The sequence below is a fragment of the Diabrotica virgifera genome, chromosome 3 (genome assembly GCF_917563875.1).
Source record: "Diabrotica virgifera virgifera chromosome 3, PGI_DIABVI_V3a".
In the NCBI taxonomy this organism is placed as follows: domain Eukaryota; kingdom Metazoa; phylum Arthropoda; class Insecta; order Coleoptera; family Chrysomelidae; genus Diabrotica; species Diabrotica virgifera.
In genome coordinates, this window is record NC_065445.1 from 184,725,830 (window position 1) to 184,753,414 (window position 27,585).

Genomic DNA, 27,585 nt, shown 5'->3' on the forward strand with positions numbered 1-27,585 from the left:
GAAGAACAACACATTGCAGAAGCTACTTCAAAGATCACAGGATTCTAACACTACCTTCTTTATATATTTTAGAAACTGTTTGCTTAATTCGTAAACATCTACATGTCTTTCCAGCAAGACCTAGACATGACTATTCCACCAGAAATTCTACCTTTGACATCTATTTACCGATCCCGTCCAGTGAGTTAGTAAAGAAATCTATATTATATTCTGCAAAAAAACTTTACAACCATCTCCCTCTACAACTTAAATCTGCAACATCTTTCCCCAAGTTCCGTAAAATGACTAAAGCCTATTTATCTGAAAGACCATATTATTCAACAGCAGAGTTTCTTAACCAATAACTAAGAAAGTACAGTATTCTTATTTATAAGTATAATCTTAATCTATATTTGAGTGTCATATGCAGCAGCTTAACTTAACTTATTAAATTTCTTAAGGTAGAATATGCAATTTGCAAATTTTTTTTTTAAATTTTGCAATCGATTGTTACTGTTTTTTTTTATTTCTCTTCATTATTTTTATTTATATAGACGATTTATATCATTTTAGTAAATTGTATTTATTTGTTATTGTTCTTATTTATGATTCTTGTAAGCTTTGTCTATAAAATTGTTAAATTTTTCATGACAATAAAGCATATTTCTATTCTATTCTATGTATCCTCGCCCCCACCCTTGCTCCCTGGGATTTATATTCGTGAATTCTCGCATTTAAAATGTATTTATTTTACATAACGATCGAAACCATATTATCGATCGCTATGTAAAATAAATACATTCTTTAAATGCGAGAATTCACGAATGTAACCAATATAAATACCAGGGAGCATGGGTCGGAGCGAGGATAGAATCCATTGCTCTCCGTAGTAAGCACAACTTAAGAGTAAGCATTTTTCTTGGAAAAGTTTTTAACACACCCATCAGCAGAATGCGTAATGTATCAATCAATCAATATTCTTTATTTCATCTGACTTTTACAAGTAAGAAAGAGAGAGAGAGAGAGAGAGAGAGAGAGAGAGAGAGAGAGAGAGAGAGAGAGAGAGATGAGCCCAGAGATGAGAGAAATCAAACATGGATTTCCTCAAAAGAAGAGATGAACCAGGAAAAAGAAGAAGAAATAAGATTAACAAAAGAAAACGAGAAGAGTACAATTGAAACAGTGTTAGGCGAAGAAGAAGTATGTGAAAACGAGGGTGCAGAATACACGATAAACATGGGTGGAGTTAGAAGGAAAAGAAAAGAAGATGCGCTTGAATTTAAGAGACTATAAAAAATTTAATAAATGAAGAACATAGAACGACCCAAAATTTTGAACATGCATTTGAGGTGAAAAACCTAGGAAACGGTCGATCGAAAACGTACCCGTTTCCGTATGAATATCGACAACAGGTGAAAGGGGAGATTAGTAAAATAATGGAGGATCAAATCGTAGAGAGATGTGACTCACCGTGTATCAATATAATCGTGATAGTAGAAACTAGCTATGTTTTGAGGCATGTTGATTCGGAAAAGATCAGAGGAATTTATAATATTCACGATGTGTACAAGTATCATGAGTAAAGGAAGGAAGGACACATAATAAATAGTTAAGCTAGGGAAATAAATTAGGAAAAAGAAATAGGTATACCGGAAAATTGTTTTGCCTCGAGAAAATCAGTTGCAGATGCAAAGAATTTTATTGAGTTCAAAAGGCGGGGATTTGTTGAATATTTTTTTTTGGGAAAAATTTAGAAAATAAATTTATATCAGAGACCACGAAATTATAGATTTTCATCGCCATGTATATGACCAAAAATTGTAATAGGATAATTTAGTTAGTAATCAGTGTTTTCGCAGAAAGTGAAATCGTTAAGAAGGTGGTTTTCTTAATGGGTTTTTGAACGGACTTAAAACAATGGTGTGGTCAGATTAGACAATACAGTTTATTTCGCTTTGCAATGGACAATAAGACATTTTATAAAAAATTCGAAGAAGGTTAAGCGATAAACAAATTTATTGAGTTTAGAATGTAAGGCTTTTTGTTTAGCATTTTGAAACAACGAAAGTAATTTGATGTCTCCCGGAATTTAACAAATTGGAAAGTTGTATACAAATTAAATTGGTTCTTAAGAAATGATAATATGGGTGTAGTGGGTAGAAAGGATGTTTTGTGATTGGTGGAAAATTATGGATGGAAGGGATGAGAGTGTTAAGTCTGATTTTGACGGGAGAAAAAATAGTCACTGTGTAATGAATATCTGGAGACAGCAGTCCAGTTTTTGAATGGTGAGAAGTCAGTGTAAAGTGGTGAAGTTGGCCTTTGCGAGCAGTATCAAGTTGAAACGAAATCGTTGACCGAGTTGAGAAGTTAATTTTCCTGGGACCGAGGAAGATTCCTGTTTCTGTCTAGAATGAGCAGCCGATTGGTATCTATTTGCACAAGATATCGAGCAGAAAAAAAAACTGAGTCGAGAGTTCGAGCGAGTCCTGTTTGTTTGTTTGTGAAGCAGTTTAGACGAGAGGGACCTTTCGCAACATCCTAAGAGTACGTGTGGGAGGATCGAGGACGACGCAATCGGGGAAAAGAAGTAGAGAAGAAACAAAAAGGTTAGTCAAATCATTTGTGAAACGGAGAGAGTTTGCTTATATCCACACCATATTTGCTTAATTTTTGTACTGAACAGTTCTATAACATAATTAGTCATTCCAAATTTTAAAGAATAAATAAGTAATCAATTCAAAAGGAGAAAAGTAAAATTTATTAAATTTTGTAAGAATAAATAACGAATTATTTAAATAATTTTAAAAGTTTAATTTTATTAGAGGAGAAATAGTTGCAACAAATCTAAATTTTTAGCATATTTTAAAATCTTATGTTTATGGTATATTGGATAAATAAATAATATTTTTTAACATTTATATGACATTGAGTGTGTTTAATTTCCCTGTTTTGTCCTGGATGGAGTAAGCAACAAGAGATACCAGAAGCCACAAACCAAAAGTAAAGCATCAAAAATAAAATAGCCCTGAGAATAAAGTTTATTAGAAAATTTAATTTGAATTTGGTTTTGTTTTACATAAGCAGTAATTAAAATAATTGAGTAATTAATTAAATTAGGAATTTGCTCATCAATCTCATAAAAGAGAGAAATGCCGAGCATTACAGTATATATAAGTATTCGTATGTGTTCTATGGTTCCATGAGTCGAGTAAGAATCAATGTATGCGTATATATAAGTTTCTAACGTACACAATACAAAAAAACACCGCTAACTTACATTGTTATGCTTCCAATTGAATTTCTCCATTTATTTTCAAAAAAATATATTGGTTTTCTTAACCGTAACTTTTTCATTTTTTTTTCTAAGAAAGTTTGGTAAAAAAGCATTCCGTAGGTTTTTACAAGATCTATAAGGCTCTTAATATTAAATCTTTTTAAAACCCTCAGTTTTAAAAAAATATGACTTTGAACGGGTTGGTAAAGATAGTTTTTGCATGTTAGTACAAGTTTTATTTGTCAATATTTCACTCAATTTTTGCCGAACAAAAAATTTTCGCTAACCACGTTCTTGGGAATTAAAAAAGCTACAATTTTATAAACAAACATTTTTTCGTATCTCTGATGCTATTCTTTCGATTCTGAAGAAAAGGGCATTTTTTACCAAATTACAAAAATTCGCTATTCGCTTTTAACCCCATTTTTTTTAACTTATCATTCTATACCGGTCACACTTCTACAGTCTATTAATAATAGATAAGTAAAGAAGACTGAACAAGCCAAATGACTAATTTTAATTAAGGTGGTAATCCTCTCACTTTATCGCTGAAAAAAACAGGGACTGGCTTTCTGTTCATCATAAGTCACCCAATTTTTGAGCTAGAGACTTTTTTTATTTTTAAAGATAGAACTTTTTAAATACTTTAAATTAGTTGCCATAAATTATCCTCGAAAAATGCATAGTTTTTTCCGTCTTTTAACTTTGAAACTACAAAATTTAGCATTTGACGAAGAAGAGCTAACCTATAATAAAGTATATCTCGGTTACTAATAGTCTTAAAAAAATTAAGACGAACCGTGTTGTTTATTTTTATATATGTATATAAAATCACGGTTCCCGGGAAGGGGTTTTCTCGTGGAAGGTCTTGTCACTGGGAATTTTTCGGCGTCTACTTATTTCTTAATGATTCTTTAGTCAAAATTCACTGAGAGCGAAATCGCAGCATGTTCTTCTTTTAAGGCCGCACCTACATTGGATCCGATTTTCTCCGATCAGATCAGATCCGACGTCGGCCGACGTCGGAATAGAAAATAAACCCATAGTATTAAATAACTAAGCGCGAAATGAATTTTTTCTGCACAAAGCTCTACTATTCCGTAAGTATTTTACATCGTTTGAAATTCACATTGTATTACCAATATTGTTTTCTTTCAAAAACTACCAGAAATAGTTTTGGGGACATTAATACATTAGCCTGAATTTTTTCAGATTTTTCTGACTACTCTAAGACCACTTTTTGAGGCTTTGAAAATGATTTTTTCACTTTTTTGACCCTTTTAAACGCTTTTGAGATAGTGCTCTTTTTCCAGGTGTGAGTATAAAAATATACTTTATTCAATTTAATGATATTATTAGTATATATATATAAACACAAAATACAAGCTTAAATTAGGCGCCAATTTGAAAAATAAACTAATATACACTCACGGACAAAAATAGTCCATATTTTGAAATTAGCGTGTAAAATAAAAAAAAATTTGTGCTGCCCCCAGTGTCATAGAAATAGGATTTCTTTTCAGAATCCGATGATTTAATGTTTCATATAAATGGTATAATCGGATTTAAATTTAATGTGGGCTATATAATTATATGGCCAATATAATTTTTAAATTCAATCTCATCAAGGTAAGTATTCACTATTCTACCGATATTAACACCTGCGTCATGGTACACGAATTTGTTATCCAATATGGCTTCTAAAATGTTTTTAATGTACATATCAGCTGTCATTCGCCCAATCACATCCACAAGTTCAGTATCGCCTTACCAAGAAATACCACTCCATAGCACTATGCCGCCACCACTAAAATTAACCCTCTGTATGAGGTTACATCTGGCATACCGTTCACCATAAATATGGAAGCAAGATTTACAAGACTTCGTTTACAGTTGGCGAACAGTATGTCAGTTGTAACCTCATACAGAGCGTTAGTTTTGGTGATGGCGACATAGTGCTACAGAGCGGTACTGCTTTGAAAGGACATACCGAACACGTGAAGGTGATTAGGCGAATGCCAACTGATATGTACATTGAAAACATTTTAGAAGATCATGTTTTGCCATTTGAAAGCCATATTGGATATGTCATATTGGTGCTAATGCACTTCTTCTTGTCGCTAGCATGATGAATACTTATCTTGATGAGATTCAATTTAAAAATTATACTGGCCAGTATATAGCCCAGATCAGATTTAAGTCCGATTATAGCATTTATGGAACATTCTGGCAACAACGCATTGTGCGAAATAAAAGTGTTAAACATTTTCACCAGAGTTTATTCCGATTTTTGAGGTAATAGTGCGAAATAAAATATTAACTATATGCGAACATTTGTATAAGGTCATAAACTATCTAAAGTGCAAAAAATAGTGGCAAAAATCGGCCTATAAGTAACTTATAGAACATTTTATGTTAATCAAAACAAACGACATTTTATAAATTCCAGTTCTTTTGACAACAGATAAGAGAACAAGTCTTGATCAAATTAAAAGCGACGTTGCCGGTTTTCCAAAAAGTTTTAAAAATCCAAGAAAGGAAATCAATCAATTAATAATAAACTAAGTAAACAAGATTTTGAAGTAAAAAGAATTTTAATATATTTAAAGTCATACTCAATTATTGCTTGAGAAGTTCTAGAGCCTTCGCCGGGTCGACTGGGGAACTAGAGCTTATCGCTTGCTTTAATATAGAGTACAAATACATAAAAAATGGTGGATAGTGATAATGATTACACCTCAGAAGACAGTAAAAAGAGAAGTCTAGAGATAGATGCAGACAATATTTTTAACAAGAGCAAGAAACTATCCAGAACACCAACCAAACAACAGAAAGATGAAAACAAAATTGATCAGCTTTTAAAAATGATGCAAAATTTAACAGATCAAACACAAAGTTTAACATCGGAGGTAAAAGGAATAAAAGAAGAACAACGAGAATATAGAAATGACCTCCGAGAATTAAGAAAAGAAATAAATGAATTCAAACAAAGTAACCAACAACTACAAAAAGAAAATGATGAAATGAAACAGGAACTAAAGATAGTGAAAATGAAGGTAGAAAAGTTCGAGAAAGAGAGAAAAGCTAACAATGTTATTGTCCAGGGTCTACCGATGGATACAAATAACCCAAATGTAGTCAATGAGGTTATGGCAGATTTCGTGGAAAGAGAATTAGGTATTAAAGTAGAAATAGAAGAAGCTTATAAAATAGGGGACAAAACATGTCTTGTAAAACTAAAAAACAAAAATGAAAAAATAAAAATTATGAAGAACAAAAACAAACTAAGGAATTCAAAGCCGGAAATATATATCAATAACGATCTAACGCAAGAAGAGATGAAAATACAACAAGAAATACGGAGAATTGCAAAATTTCAAAAAGAAAACGGTAAGAACACTAGAGTAGGTTATCAAAAATTAATTATTGACGGGACTGAATGGAAATGGAACAAAGAGAAGAATGAACTGGAAAGGGCAAAGCAGGACACGCCAAAAAACTGATAAAAAAACAAATATTGGATACAACACAAAAAACGGACACGAAAATGGCAAAGGAAAAGGACCTGAACAGATTAGATAAAATAAAACATACGAACACAAAAAAATATAATAAAAAACCGAAAAAATGTGATCAACTAAAAATAAGTACGTGGAACATCAGAACAATGCTTGAACCAGGAAAAATGCAGGATATCGTCTCAGAACTAGAAAGATACCAAATTGATATTGCAGTGATTCAAGAAATCAGATGGGCAGGTCAAGGAGAAATAAATAGAAAAAACTACACACTACAGTACTCGGGACATGAAAAACAAGGTCAATATGGAGTTGCTTTCATAATTATGGGAAAAATAAAAAATAACATTATGCAATTTAAACCAATAAATGAACGTATGGCTTACCTGAGAATTAACGCCAAACCATTTAATATATCAATCATAAACGTATATGCCCCAACTGAAAGTGCTACTGCGGAGGAAAAAGACAAATTGTATGAGGAACTCGAACGAGAAATGGAGAAGTTACCTAGAGAAGACACAATACTGGTAATGGGAGATTTTAATGCCCAAATAGGTAAGGAAGACTACATTAACCAAGTAGCAGGTAAGCACACAATACACGAAAAAACTAACGACAATGGCCAACGATTATGTAATCTAGCATCTAGTACCAATATGATTATCGTTAGTACAAAATTCGAACATCCCAAATACCATAAAGTGACGTGGATTTCCCCAGACCAAAAAACATGGTCACAAATAGACCATATTCTGATTACAAGAAGGAAGCAAACATCGGTAACAGACGTGAGGTCCTACAGAGGTGCACATGCAGACACAGACCATTTTATGGTGACTGCAAAAGTAAGACAAAAAGTCAAAAGAACACTAAAAAACACGACAACAAAAAATAAATGGCACGTAGAAAAACTGAATACTCCAGACATAAGGATTAAATATGCTGATGACATGAACAAAAAACTGAAGGAACAATCTAAACCTACAAAGGATATAGAAACAGAATGGAGAAATATAAAAAAATGTATAAACGAAACAGCGGAAGTACACGTAGGGATAAAAAGAAACAAAAAAAGACAAGAATGGTATAATGAAGAATGCCATAAAATGTTAAAAAAGAAGGTAGAAATGAGACAAATGTGGATAAGAACAAATAGACAGGATTATAGGGAAGAATACAATATAATAAGGCATGCATGTAAGAAAAAAATAAGGAAAATTAGACGTGAGTGGTTGGATGATAAGATAAAAGAAATAGAAAAAGAGAGTAAGAACAGAAACACAAAAGAATTCTATAAGAAAATTAGTGAGCAGAACAAAACGTTTAAAGGAAAGATAAAAAGCATAAAAGATAAAAATGGAAAAGTATCAGAAAACGATGAAGAGTATAAAGAAATTTGGACTAACTATTTTAAAGAATTATTAACAGAACAACAAGATCAAGACCTAAATGAAAACAGAGGAGAAGAGACAATGATGTTAGGAAACCAGCTACAAATACCAACAAAAGAGGAAGTTGAGGAAATTATTAATAGCAGCCGTAATGGTAAAGCCTCAGGATCGGACTGTATCAATATGGAGCTTATAAAATATGGTGGTGAAGAATTAAAAGATAGATTATACAATTTAATAAAAGACATATGGGACGAAGAAAAAATGCCGGAAGAATGGTACAAAGGACAAATTATCACGATTCATAAAAAAGGAGATCAACAGATGTGTAAAAACTACAGAGGACTGACGCTATTAAACACAGCATATAAAATCATGTCCGCCTTAATACAACGAAGACTGACCGAAGCTACCACGAATATCATAGGACACTATCAATGCGGATTTGTTAAGGGAAAGTCTACAACAGATGCCATACATACAGTTAAACAAATTATGGAAAAAGCTCATGGATATAAAATAGAAATTGAACTGCTTTTTATAGATTTTCGACAAGCATTTGATACAATAAATAGATCAAAACTAATGGTAGCTCTGAAAGAAATGGGAATACAACATAAATTAAGAAGATTAATACAAATGACAATGAGTAGAACTGTAGTTAGTATAAAAACTCAAGTAGGCGACACAGAAGAATTTGTCATCAATAAAGGGGTGAGACAAGGAGATTCATTATCAGCAACTCTGTTTAATCTTGCCCTAGAATACGTCGTCAGGAAGATCAACAAAGGCACCCTCCGAACGAGAGAAGGACAAATAATAGCATACGCTGATGATATTGTGCTAATAACAAAAAATAGAAAAACAATGGAACGAATGTTAAACGAAATGGTAACAGAAGGAAAAGTAATGGGATTAAAAATAAACCAAGAGAAAACCAAAATAATGAGATTTGACAAAAACTTTGAAAACAGAAAGGTTAGAGTAGGAGAATACACTTTTGAAGAAGTCGAAAAATTTAAATATTTAGGAATATTAATAACAAACAATGGAGAAAGAGAAACCGAAATCAAAGAAAGGATTATTACAGCAAATAAGAGCTTCCATGCAAATAAAAAATTACTTAAAAATAAGTTATTGAGTAAGAAATCAAAAATGAAAGTATACAAAACAATAATTCGACCGACGATGATGTATGCAGCCGAAACTCTTAGCATGACAAAAAAACAAGAGGAAAACCTTAGAATACAAGAAAGAAAAATACTAAGAGCAATATTAGGACCAATAAAAATAAATGACAATGAATTTAGACAAAGAACGAACCTTGAGTTACTGGAAGAAATTGAGGAGGATATAGTATGTAAAATAAAACAGCAAAGAGCAAAATGGCTAGGACACATATGGAGATCCGGATCAACTACGACGATATACTCAATATTGGAATGGACACCAGCTGGCAAAAGAAGACGTGGAAGACCAAGATCTACATGGTTACAAGAAGTAGTAAGTGATCTCAACAATGCGGGCATACGACATTGGAAAGGGAAAACCAGAGACAGGAAAGAGTGGAGAAAAATAACAGAGAAAATTAAATAACGAACATGAGGACTGATCTACCTCAAAACATAGATCTAGAGAGCGTAAGCGGCGTAACCCCTAAAGGGGTGTTTAGCCACTATATATATATATAGCATTTATGTGATACTTTAAAAAATGGCATTTGGAAAAAAATCCTATTCCTATGATACAGTGGGCTAAGGATAGCAGCACAAAAATTTCATTCCACATGCATATGCAATATTTTTGTCCGAGAGTATATTATACGTGAGATACGTATTCATGCATTATAGATGTTACAGGTAATAAATATGCATATATATGTTGACTGCAAAATTTTAACACTTAGAGATATTAGATAATATATAGATAATAAATTGGTAAAGTGTTACAACATTTCTTGTACTAAAAAAGAAAACAATTTTTTTTAATAATAATATTATTATGATATTATAATGTCATTTTAAATATCCGTTCATGGCATTTTAAATATGGTTATTGAATTTCTACCTCTAACACCTGTAATGCAAAAATATGTCTCTCTTATAATATTAGTTAATTTTTTATATTGGCGCATAATTTAAGCTTGTATTTTGTCTTTATAATACTAATATATCATTAAATTGAATAAAGCATATTTATATACTCACACCCGTAAAAAGAGCACTATCTCAAAAGCGTTTAAAAGTGTCAAAAAAGTGAAAAAATCATTTTTAAAGCCTCAAAAAGTAGTCTTAGAGTAGCCATAAAAATCTGAAAAAATTCAGGCTAATGTATTAATGTCCTCAAAACTACTTCTAATAGTTTTTGAAAGAAAAAAAAATATTGGTAATATAATGTGAATTTCAAACTGTAAAATACTTACGGAATACTTAGTAGAGCTTGGTGCAGAAAAAATGCATTTCGCGCTTAGTTAAAAAAAGAACGTGCTGCGATTTTGCTCTCAGTGAATTTTGACTAAAGATTCATTAAAAAATAAGTAGACGCAGGAAAATTCCCAGTGACAAGACCTCCCACGATAACCCCCCTTCCCGGGAACCGTGAAATAGAACAGTATATTTTTGTTAATTAGAAAGAATAATTTTTGAGTTATTAGCACAAAACTGATTAAAAACATTGATTTTTTCGATATAAAATTAACACTCTCGATAGCGAATAAATCGAAAACTATTTATTTTATCAAAAAAATGTATAGAACATTTTTTGCTTAGAATTAATCTTTTTACCAATTTTTGCGGCCAAAATATAATAAAAAAATTCCATCCCCGAGATGGAGTGGCAACCACTCCCATGTAGGTCTGGATCCCGCGTATGAAAAAAAGTTGATTAATAGCAAGCTGAAAATTTGTTAATAGCTTAAGGGTGTCTAGTCGGATAAACTTTGATATATGGGACCACTGGAACAGGGGCAGTTTTAATTGTGGAACAGGTTAAAAATCTTTAACGGTTAGACCACGAAAACGGCACATTTATTTTGTCCGACCGAACAGACTTAAACTCTCCGAACAGAGATTAAACTCTCATGCAAAAATCAGACTGCTATTTATCACCTGTCATAATTCCTGTCAATATTCTACATGTTCCACTCATTAAAACGTCCATTTGGTGATAAATAGCAGTCTGATTTTTGCATGAGAGTTTAATCTCTGTTCGGAGAGTTTAAGTCTGTTCTGTCGGACAAAATACATGTGCCGTTTTCGTGGTATGACCGTTCCAAATTTTTAACCTGTTCCACAATTAAACTTCCCCTGTTCCAGTGTTCCCATATATCAAAGTTTGTCCGACTAGACACCCTTAAGCTATTAACAAATTTTCAGCTTGCTATTAATCAACTTTTTTTCATACGCGGGATCCAGACCTAATGGTAAAAGCGCCTTTCGGCATCATATAGATTTTAATCTTTGGACTATCCATATCCATTACTTATTATTAAATTGTCAAGAAAATCGATCTATTCTGTAAAAATTGCGAGGTGAAAACCTTAGGTTCCTGAACTATATGGTAAATAAATCAAATTAGATATTTCTGTGAGTTTTATTAAAAATTGTGGAACTTACTGAAGCACTTCTGCTTCTTGTTGAGTTTTTAAGTCTTTTCCTCGGGTTGGTCGTTTCCTCTGTTTTTATTTTCGTAGGACTGCTATCGCTGTCATCAGATATCACAATTATTGGAGCCTAAAAATCAATAAATACAAATTTTTGTGAACACAACAGTTTTTTGAACATGGTTACTATTTTATATTGTTCATTAAAATTGAATTTTTATTTTATTTTTATATTGGTCGTTACTTCTTTGAGTAACTTAGGTCCATTTTCTGTTGGAATTTACCAGTTGAACAGATGGGGTCGTGAATTGTAAGTTTTTGAATTCCCTCTTGTCTTCTTCGCTTCAGCATCCATCTGGCTTGCAAATTTTAGAAGCCATGGAGGTGTTACCAACAAAATGGACCAATAAGTTTTCAATTTAAAAATCTTTTAGTAATGTTTTAATATTTTTAAATATTAATAATATTGTTATTAGGATTGAAAACTACTTGATCTTTCAATTGCCAGATGACGCTAGTCACCTAGTCCATTTACGTCAGTTGCGGTGTGGGGGATAAACTCTCGGTGTTGATCACTTAAAGTATGGAGAAGCAGGCCTACGTTCTCTCCGATCAGACTCCAACAAGAATCGAAAATCGTAGATTCAGAGGGCGGGACTGCTCTCCGTATTTTAAGTGAAAAATATGATTGTTTTGCCTTCGCATTGCAACTGAATTAAAAATGGAATTTTTATTTTATTTCCTTTCCTTCCTTAAAAAAGCCTTTTTACAATAAAGAACAAAACAGACACAACAGGCATACAACCACTAAAAACGAATCAGAAACGAAACGAATACTTTAGTCAGGCAAATAAAAAAGGAACACTGGCAGAGTTTCTCAAAACAGGTGGAACACGACTTCTACGGAACACAAACAGAAGTATGGAGAACGATAAGAGGGCAAAGAAAAGAGATGAAACGAACTAATAAAAACGAATCACATTCAGAAGCAGTTCCGGATTAAGAATCATGAGGCCCCTAGGCAACTCTAGCTATGAGGCCCCTTAAGAAGCTTCCGCCTTCTCCCTCTAAACCACGGATAATTTCACCATATTCGAGGGGTATCCCATAGATATAAGACGTAACGGTGACAGTTTTTTAAAAATTTTCATTTTTGAAAATGACCGTTCGCCTGTTGCATTTTTAATCATTAGCGTAAGATAAGTCTTAAAAGCTACAGCACGACCAAAATTTACTTTTAATTTGAGATTTGGATGCGCACTGTTCGGTTTTTTCACATTTTCTGAATTTTATTTTGGTACCGTGCAGGTCTTTTACTTGTCGAGACTTTACCAAAATACAATTCAAGAAATTTGGAAAAACCGAACGTCAACACCAGTGCGTATCCAAATCTTAAATATAAAGTGAACTTGGTCGTGCTGTATACTGACACATTTGGAAATGTCGATTCGAGTTTGTTCTCATAAATAACCCAAAATTACTGTGAAGCAGGAATAAATTGTTTTCCCTTCAAGTCTTGGAGCTGGACTATAAAATATTTGAACTGCACTACTTTATCTTCAATTTCAGAATAAGTATCATCAGATAGTTTTCATTTAGATTTGAAGCACCCTCACTTTATTTGAGTATCACTCAGTTTTCGAAAAACACGCAAAACACCAAAACACTGAGTTCAATGACTCGTACGCTGTCAACCGACGACTCAGCCCAGTAATTAGCTTATTTAAAATTAGTAGATACGTCTCAACCTTTAACTTTTCTCCGTCCTGTAGAAAGACTTCACTGGAATTAGCATTATAAAAATATAGTTTTCTTGCTGGCTTTCGTTTATTCTCGTCGGAATATTAAGAGGCAGGCCTTCTGCTCGTAGTAAGCAAAAATTATCTCTTTGGGATTTTGGGAACTCTAAACTGGGGCTGAACCAATCTCTTCTCTCTGTCTGTAATGATTTACTGATAGCGTTGGTGCGTTCTAAAATTTGTTGCACGAAACTAATTCAATATGAATGTTTCTTTTTTTGCCATTAATTTTAACAAACACTTAGCCTCATGAACTGTTTCAGTTGTCTGATTAGTGTTATCAGCAAGAGTATGAAAGGCAGATTGAAGATATTGTAACCCTTCGACAAAGCTGTTGTTGCATCAGCCCTTGCACGCCATCTAGTGCTGCTTGTTCTTTTAAGGACAGATCGTGGCGAATGGGATCGCTTAGTGGAGTTTAACTTAAGCATTTGATCAGAACTTCCCAACGGTGGGTACCTTACTTACTATTTGATCAACTACTGCATCTACCTACACGACAGCAGTCATTCTCTTCCTAAGAACAAAACCAAACTAAGAATAAATAAGAGGCGAAATGATACATTTCGCGGGAAACTAGAGCGAAAGGCATTGGTAGTAGTAGAGAAGGTAGGGAGGGAAACCCTGCAGACTGGCAGGCAGTACCACTCCTTCTACCAATCGGCTTCTATATTAGCGACTAATTCTCACAACAGAGGCTTTCTATGTGAACAAAAGTATGCATTGTAATGTAGTTTGATATGTCCACTATCACTTCTACGGTATTGCGTGCTATTTGAACTTATTAACATAATATGATGTGTTTTAAGTTTTATTTAATTCTAATTATTATTTTTTCGTTTTGAGCTCTGCGAGGCCCTCTTTGGGACCGGGGCGCATATACGTAAACTGCAGACGCACAAGGCATGGGCGAACGATTCGGCTTTTTCCGATTAGCGGATAGTAGAGTGCAGACATACTTAGCCTTTATACGTCTGCTGTTTACTACGATTGATCGTGATGCCAATATACGTCTACAATTATTTAAGCCTGTTTAAAAAATGTAAATAAAACACAGTATATATTCGTATTATCAACGTTTTTAATTATCTTTATGTACAAATATCGAATTTTACGAATTCGGAAAGGAGGAAGACCCAACCCTTCGGTCCTAACTTAACTTTCGGGTATTAGAGTGTAGCGCACTCTACTACCCGCTAATCGGAAAAAGCCGAATCGTTCGCCCATGCCTTGTGCGTCTGCAGTTTACGTATAGGCGACCGGGGCCCCTAGGCAACTGCCTACTTTGCCTTATGGTTAATCCGACACTGTCAGAAGGAACCATGGGCACACTACTTCCGATCTCTATTTGCTAAAGGCGACGATAATGGACCGCGAACACCTGAAGTTACGACAAACGAAGAAATAAATATCGAGGAGGGTGAGGTAAAGGAAGCATTAAAAAAATAAAAAAATAGAAAATCTCCAGGACAGGACAGAACGAACTCCTAAAGTATGGAGGACAAGATCTGACTAAACAACTATTAAAACTAATACAAAAAATAATAGAACAAAACAGAATACCACAAGAATGGAGATCAAGCATTCTAATACCTCTCTTCAAAAAAGGAGACAAATCGGACCCGAAGAATTACAGAGGAATTAAATACAACATTAAAATTAACAACCAAAGTGATAAAAAAAAATTGAATAACATAACATTAGCAGAAGAACAACAAGGTTTTAGGTCGGGAAGATCATGCACCGAGCTATATTTATAATGAGGCAAGTTCAAGAGAAATCGTTACAATACAACAAACCGGCATATTTATGTTTCGTGGACCTTAAGAAAGCATTTTACAGGGTCAAATTAAAGGACGTTATCCATTTGTTATACTCAAGAGAAGTAGATTTTTTCTACCTCTAGGAATAATTAAAACTATCGAAAACATCTACCAGAACAACACAATAAAAGTAAAAGTAGAAGATGAACTAACTGACCTAATTGAAGCTGGCAATGGGATAAGCCAGGGGAATTCCCTGAGTCATCTATTGTTCAACCTGATCCTGGAAGAAATAATAAAAAAAGTGAGAACTAAAAAAGGATACCAAATGGGAGAAAAAGAACTTAAAAGAATATACCATGTGTTTCCTTTTAAATTAGATATAGGAGCACACCCAATACATGGCAACACTGCTTCCCCGCTTTCCGCACACGAGTCGCGTCGATTAATTTAGTCATTCGTCGATTCTACATTGGCAATGTAACTCATTGTCATAAGTGATGTTGCCGATTTTAGCGCTTCCTTCAGTTTAGCTATGGTGTATGCAGACGATGCAATATTAATCTCTCAAAGTAAAGATGACTTACATATGCTGCACCAATTTAATATAACCGCCAGAAAATTTAACATTTTAATTTCCCCAAAAAAGACAAAATGCATGGTTATAACAGCAAATCCAATAAGATGTAAAATGGAACTGGAGGGTCATATACATATAATATAACCTGGGTCTAGGACATTTCGCCGTCGCCGTTTCGCCGTCGAGCCACTTCGTCGAGCCATTTCGCCGTCGCCATTTCGTTGTTAGCATTCGTACTTATAATTTCGGGATGATCATTACTTGTATATAAGTTTTGAATGGTTTTCGAACGATTATGTACTATCACTTATCACTTTTGCATAATGAAGTTTTTTATTTTTGATACAGTAAAAACAATTGAAATTGAAATCCCTGTTCTCAATATTGTTTATTTTCCGGGACATTTAGTATAAAAAGAAGTTAGTATGTTATCACGTTATTGCGACATTTAGTATAAAAAAAGTTAGTATATTATCACGTTCTTGTAAACTTAACCAATGCCGGGATGGCGACGGCGAAACGGCCGACGGCGAACTGGCTCGACGGCGAAACGGCCGACGGCGAAGTGGCTCGACGGCGAAACGGCGACGGCGAAATGGCGACGGCGAAATGGCGACGGCGAAACGTCCCAGTCCGATATAACCTTGCCATAACCGTACCATCACCTTGCTGAGCACAACCGTTAAACTCTTAACAAAAATACATGCCCAAAAAATAAATGAAGAATACACAATTAGTGAGGAACAACAAGGTTTTCGGAAAAATAGGTCCACAATAGACGCCATATTCATAGCCAGACAAATTGCTGAGAAAGCACTGGAATATAATAAACCTGCATTTATGTGCTTTATAGATCTGACTAAGGCCTTCGATTGTGTAAGATTGGAAGTTGCGCTAAGATTGCTAAAGAAGAAATATCAGCCCAACAAGATGATAAGGATAATTAAAGACATTAATACGAAGAACAAAACCAGAATAAAAGTCGAGAATGAACTAACATCGGAAGTAGAAATCAACTCGGGAATCAGACAAGGGGATAGTTTGAGCCCATTGCTTTTTAATTTAATCATGGACAAAATCATAGAAACCATTAAAGGTAGTGGAAAAGGATATAAGATGGCGGAAAAACAAATAAAAATCCTCTGTTATGCTGACGACGCAATCTTAATCTCCGATAACGAGGATAACCTACAGCGAATGGCACAAACTTTCAATACAGTGGCGAAGAACTACAACATGAAAATATCAACAGCCAAGACAAAATCTCTGGTAGTATCAAGGGAACCCATAAGATGCAAATTAGTAATTAACAACGAACTAATTGAACAAGTCTCGGAGATTCCAATATCTGGGAATCGAAATATGTAGTTATGGGGATGTTAAAGAGAGCGCCCGAAAACAAGCAAATAAAGCCAATTGCGTGTCAGGATGTCTGAGGGATGTCATCTGGAGAAACAAAGATATGAGGCTGGAAGGGAAAGTACGCATATACAAATCATGTGTAAGACCGATCATGACGTACGTGATAGAAACAAGATGTGACATAGCAGAAACCAAAAGGATACTGAGAACATCAGAAATGAGAATGCTGAGGTCAATAACTGGGAAAACACTGAGAGACAGAATACCGAACGACAGAATAAGAGATCTCTGTAACATACAAGATATAGTACGGTGGGGAAGACAGAGATGACGAGAGTGGAATCAGCATGTGACGAGAATGGACAGCGAGAGAATAGCCCGTATAGCCAGGGATTCGAAGCCAACAGGCAAGAGACCAATAGGAAGGCCCTTTAAAAGGTGGCGAGATAGCTGGCAGTCAACATCACAGCTACGAATACAAACTCAAAATCGACAAGGAACAGGCCAAGAGGCCTATTATAAGAAGAAGAAGAAGAAGAAGAAGAAGAAGTGTATAATAGAACAAGTGATGGAGTTTAAATATCTAGGCATCACACTCTCTAGCTACGGCAAGCTCGAAACAGAAGTGGAAGATCAAGTGAATAGAGCAAACAAAGCCGCAGGTTGCCTGAATGACACAATGTGGAGAAATAAAAATATCAGAAAAGAAATGAAAGGCAGAATTTACAGTCATCAGACTAATAATGACATACGAGGCAGCAACACAACCTGACACAGAGTGGACAAAAATATTGTTCGAAACAGCGGATATGAAAACCCTTCGAAAAATCGATGGTAATACACTATGGGACAGAGCTAGAAGTGCAGATATACGACGGAGATGCAAGGTGGAGAACATTAATAACTGGGTTAGAAACAGAAGAGTAGAATGGAACGACCACATAAGCCGAATGACAACAAATAGAGTGGTATGATGGACGGCGAGAGACGGTTCCCCAATAGGAAGATCAGTGGGAAGACCACGAAAACGATGAAATGACAACTTAGGGGAAGGTGAAGTAGTTTGGTACACTTTTTATCGAGAGCTTATATTTTGGTACTGTTTGTATTAGAAGTCCAGCTAATGTGGAAATAGCATGAAGGCGGCGCCAGATATGCGGTATTTGGCAAATACCGAACAAATGCTTGCTATTTGCCTATTAGTGTGGAGGGGTTGCTTGCTATTTGGCATTGACGAATTTTAGTGCGTGTCGAATATTTGTCGTGTTCCCGTACGTTGTCGGTCTTTTCAACACTTCAAAAGTAAACAAATATTCGCAGTTTGAATATTTTTAATGTCATCCACATATTCTTGCAAGCACAAGCAAGTTTTTTAGGTTAGGTTAAAGTTTATAACGTTTATTAAAGTAGTTTAGTTATTGTCACAGAGTGTAAATATTGAAAATAGTAAATATGGAGTGGACCAATGAAAGTATTTTACAATTATTGGATGCATATGAAAATGAACCCATAATATGGAATGCAAATTGCTTTTTTCTGCTGTTTAATAATAAACTTCCACCAGACATAATGACAAAAGCAGCTAAATTTATAAGAAGCTCTGTACCACTATCCATTCTGTACCTTTTTTTTGTTCGTTTAGAGAATATATGTGTTGTTCCCACAGTGGCTCGATACACGAAAAATCTCGAATATGTGGTGCAAGGTGCTTGCCGTTTAACGAACACTTTCATGAGCACTCAAATATTTGATATTTAGCAAGCACTTGTTCAGTATTTGCCAAATACCGCATATCTGGCGCCGCCTTGATGTTTAACGAAACAGGAAAGTTTAATATAAGATGCCAGCTTTCTGGTACTCCTTGGCACTTCATTGGGATCAGAGCTACGGTACTGATTACCGACAGTACTTAAAAAATGTACTTAAGTACTTTTAAGTATAAAATGGAGAATTAAATACACATAATTCCGACAAATACTTGTGCTTAGTAGGTACTTAAATTTGTTTTAAGTATATTTTTACTTGGAAATAAAAAAATACTTAAGTAGTTAAGTACTCGAAATGTACTTAAACCCTTCACGAACCGTTCTTAAGTGTTACGGATGCTATAATCTGCAAAGTTTGGTATTTTTATTGTAGTATAACTGTCATTTGTACACACTATTTTATAATTGATTTATCTTATTTTCTAATAATTTTAAAAAACATTGTTGTTTCTTCCTTTAGAACTAGACAGCCAGGTTTCCCGTATCCGACAAATAAATATTATTTTAATAAAATATTCCCGTTACTCTGAGTATCTTCATTTATTTTTCTTTTGACAAAATTATTGTAATTTATTGATCTGTTCCTGTTTTGAACATCCAGCTCTCCATATATTTAATTATTCTAATCCTGAATTTCAATTAAATATTCCTAATTTTTAAGATCGTTGGTTGATTAAAGTTATGTATTTTTTGTCTCTTTATTATTTTTATTACCTATCTTTATTATTTACGGTTTATTATTTATTCATTAATTATTAAAGGTGAATATTTGTTATAAATTAGTTGTCGCCATAATAAAAAAAAACACTAAAATGTTAACATTTTACCAATTTAAATTAAATTTAAGTTTATTTAGTATTATTTTGTATTTTGACAACGACACCCGACTTAGGCGTCGAACCGTTAATAAATTCATTTTTTTTTTTGGTAAAATTGTGGCTTATTTCCCATTTAAAATAGTTCATTATAAAGATGCCATAAGGAAATAGCTTCAGAACATTTAAATTAAATAATGGTATTAATTAAAATTAAATCACATTTTAATTTGTTTTATTTCTAACTCTCGCAATTCACATAATTTCAGAATTCAAATTTAAAATTTTACCAGAAAAATAATTTTGCCGAAAATTCAAAATATACCACTAAATTCAGTTTTTCATGTTCTTTTTAAACGCAAAATCCATTAAAAAAATTAATGTACAGGGTGTTTTTTGGGTCGGAACATTTTCCCAATATTTTTTAATCCGGCCCTTGTCTTTTTATAATTTTAAATAAATTAATTGATTGGGCACCTTAAATAATTTTCGCTGTTATCAAATAAAAATAAATATACAGTGTGTTTAACAAGTTGTAAGTCGTATTTCAATTTTTTTTCCTACTTAGAGCTCAAAACGTCATTTTAAAATTGTTCTTATTTGTTTTTTAATAACGTCGCGAGGATTAAACATTTTAAAATGCCGTTTCGATAATCGGCTTTTTGGGAATTTTTTACTAATTAACAAATTTTTTTGTCGTTTTTCCTTCTTCTTTTTTTTTCCTTGGAGTTATACAGGGTGTTTCATTGGGAAAGTAACATACGTTAACTGTATAAAGAGGACACTTAAGCGGTCTCAAAAATACCATACTTAATGGGTCTTACTTCATTAATAACAAAGATACAGGGTGTTTTATCTATTTTGCCATTTTCTTATTTGGTTCATAACGTTTTAACCACACTCTATATTTATTTTATATTTGGCACGCAAATATTCTTTAAGGTGGACAATCAATTAATTTATTTACAATTGAAAAAATCCAGGTCCGGATTAAAAAATATTGGAAAAATATTCCGACCCAAAAACAGTTAGGCTTACTATTATGTTATTTTATTTTAAAATGAACTGAAAAAAAGTTATAACCTCCAAAAGGAAACTTGTTAAAAATTTTTTACATATTTTTGTTTATATCTTTTTTGTTGGTCACTTGACGATAAAAAGTAATAGAAAAAAAATTATAGAAAATTTAATTTGCTACATTTTATGTTAAATTAGATTTTCCGTAGGGTTGGTAGTTTACGAGATATAGCGCGAAACCCCTTTGCACCCCATTTGCAAGATGGCGGCCGGGGGACAAGGGTGGCGACTCCAAAAACTTGAAATTAAGCTTCTACTGATCCCCCCTACACATTAAAGAAATAAAATTGACTCCTCTAACAAATGCAAGGTAGGGCTTAAAAATGTAACATTTTAATGGACTATCTATAAATATATCGATTCGACGAAATATAATATGCAGGTTCCCAGTAAAGAATCAACAGCTGGATATGTGGTTATCTATATTCAGCTTAGGCCGCACCTACATTGGATCCGATTTTCTCCGATCAGATCAGATCCGACGTCGGCCGACGTCGGAATAGAAAATAAACCCATAGTATTAAATGGGGGCGCCTACATTAGATCCGTTTTTCTCCGATCCGATCAGATCAGATCCGACGTCGGCCGACGTCGGAATAAAAAATAAACCCATAGTATTAAATGGGAGTGCCTACATTGGATCCGTTTTTCTCCGATCCGATCCGATCCGATCAGATCCGATATCGGCCGACGTCGGGAGTAGCTTCTCCTATTCTCATCGAGAAGTGTTTGGTTTCATTCCGATTGGTTGCAAGTTGAGTTGCAATTTTAGTTGCAAGTTGGTTGCAAGTTGGTTGCAAGTTGGTTGCAAATTGGTTGCAAATTGGTTGCAAGTTGGTTGCAAGTTGGTTGCAAACTGGTTGCAAACTGGTTGCAAACTGGTTTCAAACTGGTTTCAAACTGGTTGCAAGTTGGGGGGGTTGCAAGCTAACATGTTTAAATATATTCAATTCATCATCTCCTTAACACATCTTCATCGGAACTCATTGTCGGTGGTCGGTGGTCGGAAGATTACTGAACCAATGTAGGCACCCTCGCCGGAAAACCGGTATGATCGGATCTGATCTGATCGGAGAAAGACGGATCCAATAGGGCTTTTCATTCACAGTCATTTGTTTCGAGCTTCTGTCATATGTCGTATAATCCGTGTATATTAATATTATACACAGATTATACAACATTTGACAGAAGCTCGAAACAAATGACAATCGATGAAAAGTCCTATGTAGGCACCGCCTGTCGGATCGGATCGGATCTGATCTGATCTGATCGGAGAAAATCGGATCCAATGTAGGTGTGCACATAAATAAAGAATAAATAACCAAAACTATCAAAACTATACCAAGACCAATAATCATCATTTATTCAAATAAAAAAGTTGTTTCAAATACCTTTCAATTATTGTAAGGTACGCCACTGACAAAGAGGGAAGTGTCACAGTCTATCGCCTCGTCTCTTTCTCCGCGTCTATAAACTGTTTGGCTTCAAATTTAAGCGAGCAGAGAGTAGAGCATGCCTAGTCCATCTTTATTTATACGTGGACAATATGGACGTATAAATCGTCCATGGAAAAATCATTTTGCCCAAAATTCAAAATATACCACTAAATTTAGTTTTTCATACTCTTTTTAAATACAAAATCCATTTAATAGTTATTTATGATATAAGTGTTAAAAGTATACGTTTAAGGCAAGCATGTGAAAGTTTGCAGAATGAGCGAAGCGAGTTCTGCAATTCACATGAGTGCCTTAAAAATGTACTTTTTAACACGCATATCATACAATATTTTTTCTACAAACGTAATTAAAGGACAATATCTACAAAACTTTTACTTGAACTTGACTGACTGACATTCCATTTTTATATTTTTTTGACATTACATCAAAATTGCCTATACGGTCAATACGAACTGCAGTGCCTTAAAAATTTTAAAGCACTATTGCCTTAAAGTAGCATTTTTAACGCTCGTATGGAGTGCTAAAAGTTGCATTTTTAACACGGTTGTAGAAAAAAAAATTAATGTAATGTTATTTGGGTCGGAACATTTTTCCAATATTTTTTAATCCGGCCCTGGATTTTTTATAATTGTAAATAAATTGATTAATTGGGCACCTTAAATAATATTTGGTGTTAAACATAAAATATATATACAGTGTGTTTAACAAGTTGTAAGTCGTATTTCAATTTTTTACCACTCAGAGCTCTATTTATTATTCTATTCGCATAATTTCAGAATTCAAATTCAAAATTTAACCAGAAAAATCATTTTGCCGAAAATTCAAAGTATACCTACCACTAAATTTAGTTTTTCATACTCTTTTCAAATGCAAATCTACTTTACTTTAAAAAATTTAATGTACAGGGTGTTGTTTTTGGGTCGGAATATTTTTCCAATATTTTTTAATCCGGCCCTGCATTACTTACAATTTTAAATAAATTACTTGATTCTACATCTTAAATAATATTTGCGTGCCAAATATAAAATAAATATACAGTGTGGTTAAAATGTTATGAACCAAATAAGAAAATGGCAAAATAGATAAAACACCCAGTATCTTTGTTATTAATGAAGTAAGACCATTAAGTATAGTATGTTTGAGACCTCGTAAGTGTTCTCTTTCTATGGTTAACGTATGTTACTTTCCCCATGTATATCCTGTATTACTATCCCACTGTATTACTACCTAACCTTTAATGTTCATTCGCCGATACACCATTTTACAATCCAGTAATGAGCGCACTAATAACCGGCAAAATAGCGCAAAAAATGTAAAACATAAAATGTACATTGCGAAACAAAAAGAGATAAAAATGATCGTTATAAACATAAAAATTAACATTACATTACATAGTTTCCCACCTTTAGACGTGTCAAAGGAGTATGACAACTGTCACTGTGACAGTAGAATCTTATAAAATATTCCTGCCATAGACGTCTAAAGGTGGGAAACTATGTAATGTAATGTTAATTTATACGTTTATAACGACCATTTCCACCTCCACTAGTTTCACCTATTTTTGTTACGCAATTTATTATGTTTTCCATCTTTTGTGCTATTTTGCCGGTTATTAGCGCGCTCATCACTGTATATTTTCCTATATAATTCAGTCCATTTGTACTCTACGAACCCCGTAGTGGCAAAGTTTTGGGTTAGTTCTGATTTCTTTCATTATACAGGGTGTTAGTAAATAAGTATGAAAAATTTTAAGGGCTAATTCTACATGAAAAATTAATGCCAGTTTGCTCTATAAACATATGTCCGAAAATGCTTAGTTTCGGAGATACGGGGTGTTGAAATTTTTATTTCAAACTGCCAATTTATTTATTGCTCTAAGACCAGTTGAGCTATGAAAATGAAATTTGGTGAGTTTTAGGAGGTAGTTATTAGGAATTTTATGACATACAATTAAGAATTTTGTATTCATCATTGGCGCGCCTACGGGCAATGGTCTGAATTATTTTAAAGAAAAAAATAGTACGCCACTGAGATATTTCGAACTAGAAATTATTTTTAAATTCCACGTCTAATTTATGATAAAAAAACCTTTCTTGCCTTTTTTACATATGATGCACCGTTTTTATGCAGAAAAATAAAACATCTTGGCGCATATTTTTCATTTCTTAATACATCATCAAGAACTATCCAATATAATAATATTAAACTAGAACAATAACAGAAAATATTACTAATACCATTTCAACTAGGTGCAAAACTGCAAGAAATGTTTAAAATGATCTCCTTTACAGGTAACAGAAGAATTTTATATTCATCATTGTCGCGCGTACGGGTAATGGTCTGAATTTTTTGAAGAAAAAAATAGTACTCCACTGAGATATGTCAAACTAAAAATCATTTTTGAATTCCTCGTTCAATTGACGACAAAAAATTTTTCTTGCCTTTTTTTCACATGCGGCGTCGTTTTTATGCAAAAAAATTAAACATCTTAACGTTTACAAAGTATTTGAACTAAGTTTCTATGCATATGGAAACTATCTGAAATACTTGGTAAGCGTTAAGATGTTTTATTTTTTTGTATAAAAACGGCGCCTCGTATGAAAAAAAAAAGGAAAGAAAGATTTTTGTCGTAAATTGAACGAGGAATTCAAAAATGATTTTTAGTTTGACATATCTCAGTGGCGTACTATTTTTTTCTTCAAAAAATTCAGACCATTACCCGTACGCGCGCCAATGATGAATATAAAATTCTTCTGTTATCTGTAAAGGAGATCATTTTGAACATTTCTTGCAGCTTTGCACCTAGTTGAAATCTTATTAGTAATATTTTCTGTTATTGTTCTAGTTTAGTATTATTATATTGGATAGTTCTTGATTATGTATTAAGAAATGAAAAATACGCGCCAAGATGTTTTATTTTTCTGCATAAAAACGGTGCATCATATGAAAAAAAGGCAAGAAAGCTTTTTTATCGTAAATTAGACGAGGAATTTAGAAACAATTTTTAATTCGAAATATCTCAGTGGCGTACTACTTTTTTCTTTAAAAAAATTCAGACCATTGCCCGTAGGCGCGCCAATGATGAATACAAAATTCTAAATTGTATGTCAAAAAATTCGTAATAACTACCTCCTAAAACTCACCAAATTTTATTTTCATAGCTCAACTGGTCTTAGAGCAATAAATAAATTGGCAGTTTGAAATAAAAATTTCAACACCCCGTATCTCCGAAACTAAGCATTTGCGGACACATGTTTATAGAGCAAACTGGTATTAATTTTTCATGTAGAATTAGCCCTTAAAATTTTTCATACTTATTTACTAACACCCTGTATATGTATTTTGGGCTGCTGAATCTGAATATGAGGTTTGCGGACAAAATTTCGTGACGAAACATTGATAAAATCACGAAAAACTTCTGCTTTTCCGCTTTTTTGGTTAAATCTCGAAAAATATTGACTTTTAGTATATGGTCTGTTAATAGAAATTACAGTACTTAAAATTCTCTACAAATATCACTATTTACTTTTTTTTTCAGACGAACTGTTCGGTCTAAAGTGCAAGTTGAAAATTGCCAATTTTTAACGGTCTCTGGAAAACCCACTATATTTTTTATTAGAATGCTGTCATGTGATAAATTTCTCCTAGTTTCTACTGTGGAACTAGTAAAAAAACTGCAGTTGAGGTTTATGAAAAATATCGTAAAAACTAAAATGATGTAAAAATGATTACCATCGCTTTTTTGAAGAAAGTTGAGGAGGATAGGGAGTAAGTTCAAAGACGTTTTATTGCACCACCGTATGTGTATTACGATATTTTTCATAAACCTCAACTGCAGTTTTTTTACTAGTTCCACAGTAGAAACTAGGAGAAATTTATCACATGACAGCATTCTAATAAAAAATATAGTGGGTTTTCCAGAGACCGTTAAAAATTGGCAATTTTCAACTTGCACTTTAGACCGAACAGTTCGTCTGAAAAAAAAAAAGTAAATAGTGATATTTGTAGAGAATTTTAAGTACTGTAATTTCTATTAACAGACCATTTACTAAAAGTTAATAGTTTTCGAGATTTAACCAAAAAAGCGGAAAAGCAGAAGTTTTTCGGTTTTTTCGTGATTTTCTCAATGTTTCGTCACGAAATTTTGTCCGCAAACCTCATATTCAGATTCAGCAGCCCAAAATAGATATATAATAAAAAAATCAGAACTACCCCAAAACTTTCCTAGTCAAAATACAATTTTATTGAATTAATACTTAATATTCAATATCGTACTTTTATCCTACTTAATTTATTTAAGAATTAACCACTGGTCAGTAGGGAGACTACATTAGGAAAAAACATAGTTTTGCTTATACAGGGTGTTTCATTAAGAATGTACAATCTCTGAGTTGTAGATTCTAGACCTCAAAATATTAAGATTTAACTAAATTCACTCAAATAGAATATGACCCCTTATTGAGTTATTTAAAAATTAAAAAAAATTTGCTCAGTATTTTAAAACTATACGAGGTATCCTTTATATACTTCGTAGAAAGTGTAAGTACTATACACCCTATAAAATTATGTTAAATACACATTTATTTTTATACACGGCTATTACCAAAGACGTACGACAGGGGACAGTAAATGGTTGACCCTGCTCAAATTCTACGTCACAGGCGAAATTGCCATTTTAGCGCAATTTTTAGATTCTCCAATACTCTCTATGTAAATAACATTCTCTTCACTCGTAACGATAAAATCATTAGTTTTCCAGATATTTGAAGTTAAACATGTAACGGCACAGTTATATTGATTAATGTATTGTGCCGCTTAATTTTTAATTTCAAATATCGCGAATACTAATGATTTTATCGTTAAGACTGAAGAGTATATTATTCAATCTTAACGAAAAAATCATTAGTTTTCGAGATATTTGAAACTAAAAATTAAGCGGCACAATCAATTAATCAAAATAACTGTGCCGTTACATGTTTCACTTCAAATATCTCGAAAACTAATGACTTTATCGTTACGATTGAAGAGGATGTTATATACATAGAGAGTATTGGAGAATCTAAAAATTTTGCTAAAATGGCAATTTCACCAGTGACGTGTAGAATTTGGGAAGGGACAACCATTTATTGTCCCCTGTCAAACGCCTCTGGTAATAGCCGGAAACGTGTAGGTATATAATATAATTGCATAGGGTGTA

The 27,585-nt window shown here is 33.4% G+C and overlaps 1 protein-coding gene across 1 annotated transcript in view; it reads right to left on the minus strand.

The window, feature by feature from the left end:
- LOC114338395 (zinc finger protein 652-like) overlaps positions 1 to 27,585 on the minus strand; it is a 90,221-nt gene that overhangs the window by 37,198 nt on the left and 25,438 nt on the right. Inside the window, exon 3 of the mRNA XM_028288986.2 lies at positions 11,783 to 11,899. Coding sequence (XP_028144787.1) covers positions 11,783 to 11,899 — 117 coding nt within the window. The remainder of the gene's footprint in view (positions 1 to 11,782; positions 11,900 to 27,585) is intronic.